Below are 14,016 nucleotides of genomic sequence, written 5' to 3' on the forward strand. Positions count from 1 at the left end.
ATTTACTCAGATTTGCTCATATAGATAAATTAAATCCATGAAATTTTAAAAAGTGAAATACCTCCAACAGTGGCATTTCTTCTGTGATTATGGGATCTAAACGTCGATCAGGGCCATATTTAACAGATGTTTTCTCTTCTTTTGTGTTGTTAAGTCGAGGACCTTGAATTTCTAAATCCTGCTTCCCTCGGACTGACATACTCAAGGAATATTTTCCTGAAATAAAAAACAATCAATGCCCTAAAATAATTTGGTATGTTAACTGACATCAATTTAACTTGAATATGTGAATATTGTAAGTTTCAGATTATTTCTAGAAAAATTCTAGACAATTTTGATTAACATGATTAATCAAAGAATTTAGTATATTTTCATTCCATGTTTAACACCAACTAAGGTATGCTACTTAATTTCTCACTTGGTTTTAGATATACTTTGCAAAAAAAGACTACACATTACTCAATAGGAAGCCCTCTGAAATCTGTATTTAACCATGTGCCTATTAACTAACAAAACCTGAGAGAATAACTATCTTAGGTCCAACAATTTAATTTAGGCCATGAGAACGGGTATCTATTCACAAAGAAAAGAAGTGGAAAACAATGAAAAGGTCAACTTTTTACTTTTACTCATATTCAAATATATACACTAATTTGAATTATTTCTGGAATATAAATAACTGAATCTTCTCAAGAGACTGCACAAAGAAAATTAAATACAGTAGAGTTTTCTCAAAATTAAACTTCTTTAATATTCATGTGAAATTTTTCCCAAAAGCGTCCATGTAGTGCATATATGTGTGAAAAAAGCTAGAGTATACAACTATCTTTCTTGCAGGACTACTTAAAGCCTTTAATGTGCTGAAGGTCACTGTAATAATCTCAAGCCAGATATAAAATGTATTGATTCCCACACTTCATGTGACCCAAATCCTTATTAGCATTTTACATAATAATGAGCTACACTAAATCATGAAAACTCTGCTTAGAAGATAGGATTTTAACAGTTAATTCAGTCTCTTCCCATTAATATTATACAATAACATATAAAGTATTTTTTAATGCATATATTTGGTGCCTTAAATAAAACAACTACCTATATTTTACTGACAACCATAAATTTGTGTACTAGATTAAGATCCTAGTTACATACAAGTGGGAAAAGAAACGAGATTCAAAAAGCTCTTAATATCCAGTTATCTTGCTTTAAAAATGCAATAAATTAGCATTTTTAAATTATATATAATTTAAATTATAAATAATTTAAATTATAAATTATATAAATTATAAATAAACTTTGTCTGGTTCTTGTCAACCAAAAAATACAAATACAGTACTAAAATGCAGAATACCTTACTCAATTTTAGTGCAAATTTTTTTCTTTAGTAAAATGTTTTTAGTTTCTATGGATTCATTTCACTTATTTTTCTTAAATGGTGTACTGAATTATCCTAGATACCCAGGCAAGTATATTTAATTGAAAGTTAAAAGAATCAACAAATTTTCCAAGTGTTCCCACTTTCTCAATGTTAATAATCAGCTTTTGTAAATGCTAAATTCATGTTTGTCAAGGACTATTCAACTCAATTTGTTGTAAAATAAGACATATCTATTAAAATGAGCCAGAAGTAGGAAGTTTCATGGTAAACTCCCTCTCCTAGCATCTTTTCAACTTAAACTCAAATAACTACCCACAGTAATTACATGGTAATGTTAAATCTTGAAGGGTTCCCTGAGTTTAAAAAACAAAGAAAACTATGTTAAATGCACGTATCGTGTAGTTTTACTCTTCAAAAATGTGTAGAACATACTGTATAGTGCACCAAGAATATCAGATTAACACTAAAGCTCTATTCTTTCAAGACAGAAGATAGAACTTAAGGTATTCAATATCCAGTGATGTGAAAACATAGGTCTTTAATTTGTTCCATGTTTTATAAAAAGGAAATATTCAAAAAAAAGAACATATTAAGATGGTTTTTATATTGGCAGCAGACAATCAATGGTTAGAATTTATTTGGTTAGAATTTACTAAATTTGGATCAGTAACAGAAAAAAATACAGTCTAAAAATTAACAAAAGAAAATATATCAGAAGGGAATCAAGTTGTTTACTTTTGACGCTAGAGATGATGTTAGAAGTTAAAATAATCTAAATTTGTCATTCTTACATCTGGCTAAATGTCTTTACTTAACGATACATTAAACCTATTTAGAAAATACCTCATTTTTGTCCATTTTATTCTATGGAATGATTTAAGAAAGTTTTCTAATTGTTTACCAATGCTATAGCCTTTACCTGTGTGACATCCGGGAAGAGCACCAATGCCATCTACTGTCATAGAGCCCTGAATAGTGCCAAGATTATAAACAACTCCCAGAATATGCAGCTCCCCTATGTGATGGGGAAAGAGCTTTAGTCTTGCCTGTGGAGATATTTAAGTCAGTCTTATTATGTTTTCATAATATCTTAAATAGCACAATACCTAATTCTATAATGTTGCAAAAACATAAACTCAGGACCTAAACTTTTAAAATGCCAATTAATTTATGAAAAGCATCTTCTTCAAAAGAAAATGTCTAAATTTAACAATTATAGGCCTAAACCCTCAATAATAACTTTTCATAAAAAGCATATCAAGAAGAAAGCAACAGGCTTCTCAGGAAACTAACAAATCAAAGACCACTGCAAACCACCAATTTCCTCCCGAGCAATTCCTATTTCCTAATCTTCCAAATTTTAGTTCTTAAGAAAACTAGAATATAAAATAAACTGAATAAAGATTATTTAAAAATTTGTTTTCACCTTACTTTCAGAAAGGCATAAAGCAGAGAAATGATAAAATAATTACCACTTTTGATTCTTCGCCATTAATTAAGAACTCTGAAATAACTTCAGCTCCAATCATTTCAGGTTCACTTGTAACCTAAAAAATAAATTTCATAAATTATACATTCTAATGAACAAAGTATCAGATTATTAACACTCCTATATATCAATACTTCAAAACAATAACACTAATTAAAGTCTGCATTTACTTGGTTTTTACCACATGCTGAGCTCTACACAAAGTGTTTTTATTTCCACACCTAGAGTAGACCCAGGCTGTAGTAGGCACTCAATATATATTTTTTTCATTTTGTTCAGTCCAATTCAACTGAGAAGGATAAGCAATCGATTCAAAGATGCCACTATCCACACGCCTGTAATCCAAGCTACTCAGGAGGCTGAGGCAGGAGAACCGCTTGAACCCGGGAGGTGGAGGTTGCAGTGAGTCAAGATGGCGCCACTGCACTCCAGCCTGGGTGACAGAGTGAGACTCTGTTTCAAAACAGGGGAGCATATCAAAGATGCCGCCACCAAGATAATAAAACCCTGAGAGAAAATACCTAGCTGCTCATAGTCAACAATGGCCAAATGGTCATTTAATTTAATCTTACAATAATAGCAAATTTCTTCTTTTGCTCTGACCAGCCTCTTTTTCAAAATTGGTCAATTACATAGAAAAGATAATGGTGGGCTAAGCATGATAAAGAAAGACAGGTAGACAATAACAGCAGTGGGAGAGAAGGGGAAAAGGACTGTTTCCCCCAAAGCAATGACATTTCTCTGGTCATGTAGCAAAGCAGAGCTAATTGGCTCATAATGGAGATAAACCTGATCCTCATAAACGCTATTATACTTTCACCATGACATTATTTAGCACAAGAAACAAAAAACTCCCTACATTCCAGTTCAGCATCTTAGTCCATCACCAGCTTAGTCCATTTTCTTCATTTCTTAGTCATGAAAAAATCCAAAGAGTTTGAAATTTATAGAAAAATATTATTTTAAGAAACACTTCATCATACAAATGAAAATATTCACTTAACTTTAAACCTCCTTTAAAATCTCCCATATTGAACAGACTAATATACTTAAAAAGCTAATAAATCTTTTTAAAAAACGTTTCCAAGTTTAACCGCTCATACTGAGTATTCCAGGCACCCAAAAGATTAGAAAAATTGCAGAAGTTGCTAAAATTCAAGTCAGAATAAAGCCTGGGAAATCTCATTCAAATTATTAACAATGAATATAAATAATACAAAATATCTTCGACAAATTTAACCAGCAAGACTTATTTATTTATTTAATTTTATTGTTTGTTTACTTGTTTTGTGGTTTTTTTTGAGACAAGATCTTGCTCTGTCTCCCAGGCTGGAGTACAATGGCATGACCTTGGCTCACTGCAGCCTCAGGTTCCAGGACTCAAGCAATCCTCCCACCTCAGCCTCCCAGATAGCTGGGACTACAGATGTGTACCACCACATCTGGCTAATTTTTAAATTTTTGTAGAGATGGGGGTCTCACTATGTTGCCCAGGCTAGAGCAAGACTTAAAATAAGGCAATCTTGAAAAAATCAAAACACTTGAGCACCAAAATGCTGGGTTATTTCCCAGTTCCAAAATCCTTTTTTTTTTTTTTTTTGCCACATTATTAAAGCATTTAGCAAGGTAGTATAAAAAAAGCAAGTTATATAATAGATACTGGTGAATAAACTAATAAATTAGTAAGCAAATATATCTATTTGTCCAAGTTATTTCATTTACAGTCAGGTGGGTATTAATAAAGAAACTATTTGGCCACATCATTTCTGCTTCAAAATTAAGTATCTTAGATACATAAAGGACTTACTAGACACGGAAATGAAAAGAAAAAATATAAATGAGGTTTTGAATAGGCAATTCACAAAAGAGGAAAAACAAAGAGTTTCAACTTCACCAGCAATCAATGAAATGGAAAATAAAACAGTTAAGATGGCATTTTAAAAATATCAAATCAACAAAGTTTTTAAGTAATACTGCTTACTGTCATAAAGATTAGACACCCAAACCCATATGCTGCTTAGTAAGAAGCTCATTGGTATGAACTTTTATGAAACCAGCAGGGCACTACAATACTTTTCCCTAAAATCTTCACTTCATGCCCTGGAATCTTCCCCACAAAAATAATCTAAAGGTAAAAAGCCACACACAAAAAAGTGCACCACAGTATTACTGTGATAGTCAACAAATGGAAACTTGCCAAAAAACTATCAAAGATAGTAAAATAGCTTATAAATCACCCATATGATGGAATATTATGCAAAAATAAAATATTAAGACACTCTGATATCAGAATATGCCTATAAAACAACACAGAATGTAAAAAGCAACATACACAGTATGAAGGAATCCCAAATATGTGGGAAAAACATACAAATGAAAATAACTGGAAGGCTGGGCGCGGTGTCTCATGCCTGTAATCCCAGCACTTTGGGAGGCTGAGGCTGGCAGATCACCTGAGGTCAGGAGTTCGAGATCAGCTTGGACAACATGGTGAAACCCCGTCCCTACTAAAAACACAAAAATTAGCTGGGCGTGGTGGGTAAGCCTGTAATCCCAGCTACTCAGGAGGCTGAGGCAGGAGAATCACTTGAACCTGGGAGGCAGAGGTTGCAGTGAGCCGAGATGGCGCCACTGCACTCCAGCCTGGGCAACAGCGTGAGACTCTGTCTCAAAAAAAAAAAATAAAAACAAAATGACTGGAAAGATACACAGCAAAACGTTAAAGTGGTTATTTCTAAATATTATGAAGACAGATGGTTTCACTTCTATTCCTTATGTTTTTCTGTATTTTCGATTTTCAAAAATAAGTACATATCATAATTTTTATAACTAAGGAAAAATAAACCAAAAAGAAGTATAGCTCACTGAACAGAGTACATTGAAATGTTACTACAGCATTTGTTAGGCTGTAACTGAAACATAATTACAAATACCTTTTAATAACTTACTAGTTGTTTAACTTCTTCATTATCCTTTCCACTGAAATCTTTAGGATGAAACTTCCACAGCAATGACAAATCAGTCAACAAAAGTAGAACTTTCAAAGGGTTTCTAAAAGCCACTTCCACTGTAATTGGTTCTATTAAAAAAAAGGCCTAAATTAATAACTTTAATAAACATCACACCTCATTCTCAGCTTCGATCTTCTAAATGCATCTTGCTTTCATAGCTCTGCATTTCTGCCTAGACTGTCCTTTATTACCTTATAAATGTCCACGTATTCAGGATTCAGTTGTAATACTACATTACCTCCTTGAAAAGATTTCCCCAATTTCTCTGTACTAAAGAATGCCATTCCCTCTTGTATATTCCAACATCACATTGCAAATAGCTGTAGAAGAGTCCCCCTTGTCTGGTTTTATAAATGCAGCTCAGTAAATTATGAGTTCCTAATTTATTTTTGCATCCCCAGCACCAATTATGTGTGCCAAACAATAAATTATCTTCATCATGCTGTAAGTAAAACAAATAAAAAAAAGAAATAAAAATTCAAGTATATCACCTTCTACAACTGCAAGTGGAAATCTTGAATTATCTGAGTAACTGTTCAAACAGTATTGTGTGGGATGAAAATTGGATGGAATTACTCCTTTGTTAACCACAGAAACAACTTGTTCCTCAAGTTCTCGCCACTGCTGAGAGGATTCAGAATCATATTCTTGATCAAGACTTACATGAGTAGCTGCTTGTTTTTCACCTAAAAAAAATTTGTAACAACACGTTTATGAAGACTTGCCCTCAAATAAAACATATTTTAAATAGACATAAGGTACAGAAATAAAAATATATATATATACATTCACTCTTGCCTATTTCTAATTCTGAGTGAAAAATATCCTCTCATTAATCCTAGCTTATCTGGATTTTGCTTATAATACTGATGTTCTTTTCCTCCTGACTCTGAAAGAATGTATTTTCCCTAGTGTCCACAAGCAATTTTTATATAAAACATTTCAAATATACAGAAAAGGCATGGAGACTAATATAACAAATATTTGTATACTAAAATTTAACAAATGTCAACTTTCACCTATGATCCCAAATATTTTTAATAAAAAAAAACATCACAGATAGAGTCGATGTCCTCTCTGCACCACCCCCAATCTTATTACTCTCCTTCGCCCCCACTGGCATCACTTCTTCCCAGAGGTATTCCAAAGTTAAAGTGTATCATTTTCATCCATGATTTTACCACATAAGTATATCTAAAAAATGCATAAAATTAGTTTTTATGTTTGAAACTTATACTGTAATTGACTCTTCACTCAGCATCAAGTTGTGGGAAATGTAGAATTAGCATGAATTCTCATGTACTGCAGTATGAATCCATTATTGAATATACAAAACCATATCAATTAATCCTCTATTAGGAATTCTATTTCTTTCACTCTTTTGCTATTACAAACAATGCTACTATGAATATGACAATTTAAAAAAAATACTAAATCGTATCTCAAGGAGAAACATTGATTAAATTCAAATATAAGAATGTTTAGAATGACAAAGTTTAACAGCCATCAAGAGCTTTAAAATATATGCATTTATATAAAATATATTTGTATAGATTTAGGGGGTACAAGTGATGTTTTGTTATACAGACATATTTTCTTCGCGGCAAAGTCTGGGCTTTTCGTGTAGCCATCACCCAAATAGTATACATTGTACCCATAAGTAATTTCTCATCCTTCACTCCCTACCCTCCCAAGTCTCAATGTCTATGTGTACACATTATTTAGCTCCAACCCCAGTTATCGATGGAAGCATGTAGTATTTGACTTTCTGTTTCTGAGTTATTTAATGTAAGATAATGAAGAGCTTAATATATTTATACTTTTGTTCCATTATTGCCATTCTAGGGCTCAATCCTAAAGAAATCCTGCATTTAAAAAAAAGTCTTACAAGAACAGCAGAACATTGGTAACTGTTCTTTACTTCTATGTACATTTGAAAATTTCCATAAGACATTTAAAAAACAAATTTTATCTACAAAGATGTCCATCACAATATGATTTTTTTTTTTTGAGACAGTCTTGCTGGAGTGCAGTGGCGAGATCTCGGCTACTGCAACCTCCGCCTCCTGGGTTCAAGCGATTCTCCTCATTCAGCCTCCCGAGTAGCTGGGACTACAGGTGCGTGCCACCACGCCCAGCTAGTTTTTTGTATTTTTAGTAGAGACAGGGTTTCACCATGTTGGCCAGGATGGTCTCAATCTCTTGACCTCATGATCTGCCCGTCTCGGCCTCCCAAAGTGCTGGGATTACAGGTGTGAGCCACCACACCCGGCCACAATATAATTTTATATAAGCAAAAGATGGAAACAGTCTATATATATCAACTGGATGTTAAAATAAAGTATAAGCACTGAATAGAATATTTTACTAACATTAAAAGTTTATGAAAATTATATAATAACAAAAGCATTCTTTAAGTGAGAAAAGCTGTTGTAATTACAACTGTTTTGTTTTCATTTCATTGTTTTTAGTTTTTAAAGCTGGAAAGAAAAACACCAAAATAGTTATCTTCAGGTGGCAGGACAAAAGAAGTAATAGAGAGCTATTCATTTTCCTTTTTTTTTTGAGACAAAGTTTCACTCTGTCGCCCAGGCTAGAGTGCAGTGTCGTGATCTCAGCTCACTGCAACCTCCGCCTCCCGGGTTCATGCCATTCTCCTACCTCAGCCTCTTGAGTTGCTGGGACTACAAGCATGTGCCACCATGCCCAGCTAATTTTTTGTATTTTTAGTAGAGACGGGGTTTCACCATGTTAGCCAGGATGGTCTCGATCTCCTGACCTCGTGATCTGCCGGCCTCAGCCTCCCAAAGTGCTGGGATTACAGGCATGAGCCAACCGTACCCGGCTGAGCTATTAATTTTCAAATATTCAACTATACATCGTTTTTTAAATGGAGAAAGGAAAAGAAGTTTTTTTAAAATTGTCATTAGGTAATTAGGCTAAATAAAACTTTACTAACCATCCGCTGGTCGTCTGTCATGGCCAAAAAAAACCCGTGTTGCTGAACTGTTAATATACGGTAAAGGAAGCTGTGGCAAAGGACCATCTGGTGACAGCTGACTTACATTCTGAGAGAAATATAAAAGGGAAAAAAAGTAGTTTTTGTGAAAATGGTATTTTTATTTGTTTCCTCGTTTCTTAATACACAAGGCATTAAAAATATGTTAAGCAAGAATATTAAGATATGTAATTACTAGTTTTATTTCTCATATCAGTCATAAAATTTTACAACTCAGAAGCACTTCAGATATTTATTCTGTCTCAAAAGAATCTTACTGAGGTTACTCAGCTAATTACCTGGATGTTAAATATGCAAAACTTATTTTAGTAAGCGTTTTACTTCTTATGACTCATTATAGCATCCTATCTGCCAAAATTCTAACCCATATAATTTCAAATTAATAAAGTCTAGACCCTAAAGGTAGTTATTTTCTGCACGATAGATATAATATGCACTATTCATAGGCCTTGGGAAAAAATTTACAACTTCCCATTTTTTCCATAAAACAATGCTTTATATGTTTATCTGCTTGCCTCAGTGAAACAGTCCTTCTTCCTGTTAATTTTTCTCCATTGCACCATAATAGCCTGTCTACTTTCCACAGATCCATACCCCCTCATCTTTCACAAGGAAAAGAACATAGAATGTCCATCTCCAAAGGATGGTAAAGAGAACCCACTTAAAACCAACTGTAAAATCAGTTGTGAGTCTATAAAAGCATGATGAATAAAGAATCCAGAAAACCCGTGGAATCTTTTTTTTTTTAAGATTCTAAGAACAGCCACAAATCAAGTGTTCATTGTAATATTAAAATTCTCTTTTCAAGAACTGTGGAAGGGGCGATGTAACCAAGATCTATAGCCAAAAAGCCTAGACTGCCACAGCTTTTTTATGACTGATAACTACATATATTCTAATAAAACTATCCTAAGATATGGTAATAAATAAATACTTTCACACTAAAATACAGTTTTAATATCTACTCCTGAATGAAAATAAACAGTCACCTTGTAAACATAAAGATATTCTCTGAGGAAAGCCCCCTGTTGAGCAGCAGATTGTTTACTTTCATTAATTAGAATATGCCTAAAAGCAGACACAGCATTATCCAGCTGTCTAAGAGTATAGGACTGGCGCCCAATAGTGAAATTAATGTGATCCTCTGCAAGAGACCAGCCTTTTCCTTTGTAAACTTGCATGGCTTGACAATAACAGCGTAAAGCATGCTTTTTCTGTAAGAAAATAAACAAAATAATGTATTATACGCCAAATTTGTTTGAACTAGAAAAAACAAATACAAACACACACATAGAAACAATTAAGTAACTGGTCCTTCCTCTAAGGGGGACTGGGATAATGAAGAAAATAAAACTAACATTTATGATAATCCCTTCACAATTATATACGGAATGATATAGATAAAGTTACCTGAGCCATTGTGTGTGTGCGTTAGAGAGGAGTAGGGTACCTAAAGGAGGAAAAGGGAGACCAGACTGCTTTGACATTTACCCACTACTTCTCTGAGCCACAATTTCAAAACATCAACTTCAGAGGAAAGAGCTTACTTCTCAACTTGACTTTATCTACCTTAAATTCTTTCTGGAAAAAGACAAGGGATATGTAAACAAACTTCAACATCTAAAATGGTCAGATTTCACTAATATTATCATGAAAAAAATGTTCTCATACTTTAACTAGAAGCATGCTATGTCTACAAAGAGTTTCTCCATATTAAGTAAAACAATAAACACATTTATCAAAGTTTTTTCTTGCCTACGATCAGAGACTTACATTGAATGTATGTGGCCACATATGCCAGATTACACATATGCCACAGTTTTCCACAGTACAAATAATATATAATAATATATATAATAGTATATATAATAATATATAAATAAACTTTTTTTTTTCTATATTAAAAATTCACATACTGGACCAACCATGCTGATCCCAGCCTGCCTGCCTGCCTGCCTGCCAGAACTCACTGGCCAGTGTTGTGACCACTGAAAGGTTATGCCTCACATGGTTCAAATAAAGCAGTGGGCTAGGACAGCAGCACAGTAAACACTGCCTGGGCAAGACATGACGGGGTTCTCTGCCAGCATCAGGTGCTACCACAGCCTCCTTTTCAAGGTGCTGTTGGCAAGTGTCAGAGCATACTTCCTGGTATTCAGTGCATTTACTGCAGGACTTAAGAAGAGCAAGAGATTAATAATATACCAGAATGATACACAAGGTGTGTGTTCAAAATGGAAAATTGCAAGGAATGCCAAAATCTTAAGAGTATTGCAATAAGAATGCAATATTTGTGGCAATAAACATCATCAATGTAAAAAATCAAAAGAGGTACACAGAAAGACAGATCCTGCATGTTCTCATTCATATGTGGGAGCTAAAACAGTGGATTTCATGAAAATAGAGAGTGGACTGGTGGTTACCAAAGGCCAGGGAGAGTGGGTGATGGAGAATGAAGTTGATTAATGGGTACAAATACATGGTTTGATAGAAGAAATAAGACCTAGCGTTAGACAGATCAGCAGGGTGACTATAGTTTACAACCATCTACTCTACATTTCAAAATAGAGAATTTGAATGGTTCTAAGGTGATGGATATCCCAAGTTCACTGATTTGATCTTTATAAATTATATGAATGTATGAAATTATCACGTATTATACCCCAAACTATGTATGTTTATTATGTATCAATTTTTTTAAAAGGAGAGTATTTTCTTCAAGATCGCTTACAGCCGGGAGGGGTGGCTCACGCCTGTAATCCCAGCACTTTGGAAGGCTGAGGCGCGCAGATCATGAGGTCAGGAGATCGAGACCATCCTGGCTATCATGGTGAAACACTGTCTCTACTAAAAATACAAAAAATTAGCCGGGCATGGTGGCGGACGCCTGAAGTCCCAGCTACTCAGGAGGCTGAGGCAAGAGAATGGCATAAACCTAGGAGGCGGAGCTTACAGTAAGCCAAGATTGTGCCACTGCACTCCAGCCTGGGCTACAGTGCGAGACTCCATCTCAAAAAAAAAAAAAAAAAAAAAAAAAGATCACTTACTAGGGACCTCAGATGCCAGTTCTCCTCAGAAAGATCAAAGTAACTAATTATCCAAACAGAAAACTGAGAAAAGACAGCCAGGATATGATGAAGAACCCATGGAAAGAAACTAGAGTGCAGGAAAGAAAAACAACAAGAGTTTGGCAGGGATCGAGTGCTAAGGAACACAAAACCCCATGGAAAGGGTAAGTGGGAGTACTTCTCTGCTGCCCTCACCCCTCTGACCATCTGTTCACCATCCAACTGATGGGGAGTCCCTCTGCCCTCATGATCCAGGACAACACTAACAGTGGCAGTTTGAGAACGTCCCAGGGACAAGGATGTGGGTGGCCAGCTCACAAAGGCATGCCCGCCCTCCTTTCAGGCCTGAACTGAGATAGGAGATACCATTGCCCTGCCCAGGAAATCTCTGCTCTTGAGTCACCACCGCACCACCAGATCCCTAACATATTCACAACTGCTGTGACATTAGCAAGTTTAGGAGACCAGTGGGTCCCCAGAGAAGGTGTGAGACCCATGGAGATGTAACCCTTAATTTAGGCTGCCCCTAGGGGAAGGGGGGACAGCAGCCTGCCGAAGCCCCACCTTGAGACAAAGGTAATGCAAGCAAGCAACAATCGCTGAAGTGGGCAGCCCCAGCGGCTAGAAATGAACACGAAGAGGGGATCATTTCCCGCCCACCCCATCCACTGTTGTGGACACAGGAGAGGTTCTCCCTGCTGGGAGCTGGCAGATGTGTTCTTGGGGAAAGCACTTTTCATGCTTTTTGTGGTGGCTCCATCGCAGCTAAAAGTGAGCCTGGCTGGGCGCTGTGGCTCACGCCTGTAATCCCAGCACTTTGGGAGGCTCAGGCAGGCAGATCACAAGGTCAGGAGATCGAGACCATCCTGGCTAACACGGTGAAACCCCGTCTCTACTAAAAATACAAAACATTACCCGGGTGAGGTGGCGGGGGCCTGTAGTCCCACCTACTCGGGAGGCTGAGGCAAGAGAATGGCATGAACCCTGGGGGGGCAGAGCCTGCAGTGAGCCAAGATCGCACCACTGCACTCCAGCCTGGGCAACAGTGAGACTCCGTCTCAAAAAAAAAAAAAAAAAAAAAAAGTGAGCCCATGGCCAGGCACGGTGGCTCACGCCTATAATCCCAGACACTTTGGGAGGCCGAGGCGGGTGGATCACCTGAGGTTGAGAGTTTGAAACCAGCCTGACCAACATGGTGAAACCCCGTCTCTACTAAAAATACAAAATTAGCCAGGCGTGGTGGTGCATGCCTGTAATCCCAGCTACTCGGGAGGCTGAGGCAGGAGAATCGCTTGAATCCAGGAGGCAGAGGTTGCAGTGAGCCGAGATCGCACCATTGCACTCCAGCCTGGGTAACAAGTGCAAAACTCTGTCTCAAAAAAAAAAAAAAAAAAAAAGTGACCCCATGCCAACTGGGCTTGCAGGAAGGGCAAGGCCCAATTCCCCCTCCCTACAGAGAAGCATCCGGGCAACAGAAGGTGGACAAGCTGCAAAGCTGTTTACTCTGTACTAGAGGAAGAAGTTCCACCCTGAGCCCATTTTGGTGGCAGCTGCCCGTTTTGGTGGAAGTGTACTCTGGCCAGAGCCTAATGGACAAAGTCTACATGAACTGATGGTTGTGAGCCCTCTGACAGGGGCGTGATAAGGAAGCTTCTGTCTGCTCAGGATGAGTAACTGGTGCACCCCATCCCAAAAAGGATCAAATAATCTATAAAGTAAATATTATCAGACTAACAACAGACTTCTCAGAAGAAACCTTACCAACAAAAAGAGATTTGGGGCCTGTTTTTACCCTTTTTAATGACAAATAAAAACAAAAACAAAAAAACTGCTAGCCAAGAATTTTACAGCCTGCCAAACTAAGCTTCATAATTGAAGGAAAAAATAGTCTTTCTCAGACAAGAAAATGCTAAAGAAATTTGTCACCACCCGACCAGCTCTACAAGAAATGCTCAAAGGAGTTCTAAACATGGAAACAAAAGGATGATACCTGCTACCATAAAGATACACGTAAGTACAAAGTTCAAAGATCCTATAAGGCAGTTATACAA

At 36.3% G+C, this 14,016-nt stretch overlaps 1 protein-coding gene across 4 annotated transcripts in view; it reads right to left on the reverse strand.

Annotated features, from left to right (window-relative positions):
* Positions 1–14,016, reverse strand: part of TRAPPC8 (trafficking protein particle complex subunit 8) — a 113,441-nt gene that overhangs the window by 34,582 nt on the left and 64,843 nt on the right. For all 4 annotated transcript variants that reach the window (XM_055368284.2, XM_055368285.2, XM_055368286.2 and 1 more), the window contains exons 13-19: positions 9,887–10,111; positions 8,838–8,946; positions 6,370–6,564; positions 5,816–5,946; positions 2,851–2,925; positions 2,298–2,424; positions 62–216 (exon numbers count right to left, since the gene is read on the reverse strand). In XM_055368284.2, the coding sequence (XP_055224259.1) occupies positions 62–216; positions 2,298–2,424; positions 2,851–2,925; positions 5,816–5,946; positions 6,370–6,564; positions 8,838–8,946; positions 9,887–10,111 (1,017 nt within the window). The remainder of the gene's footprint in view (positions 1–61; positions 217–2,297; positions 2,425–2,850; positions 2,926–5,815; positions 5,947–6,369; positions 6,565–8,837; positions 8,947–9,886; positions 10,112–14,016) is intronic.

Source organism: Gorilla gorilla, chromosome 17, assembly GCF_029281585.2.
Source record: "Gorilla gorilla gorilla isolate KB3781 chromosome 17, NHGRI_mGorGor1-v2.1_pri, whole genome shotgun sequence".
Lineage (NCBI taxonomy): Eukaryota > Metazoa > Chordata > Mammalia > Primates > Hominidae > Gorilla > Gorilla gorilla.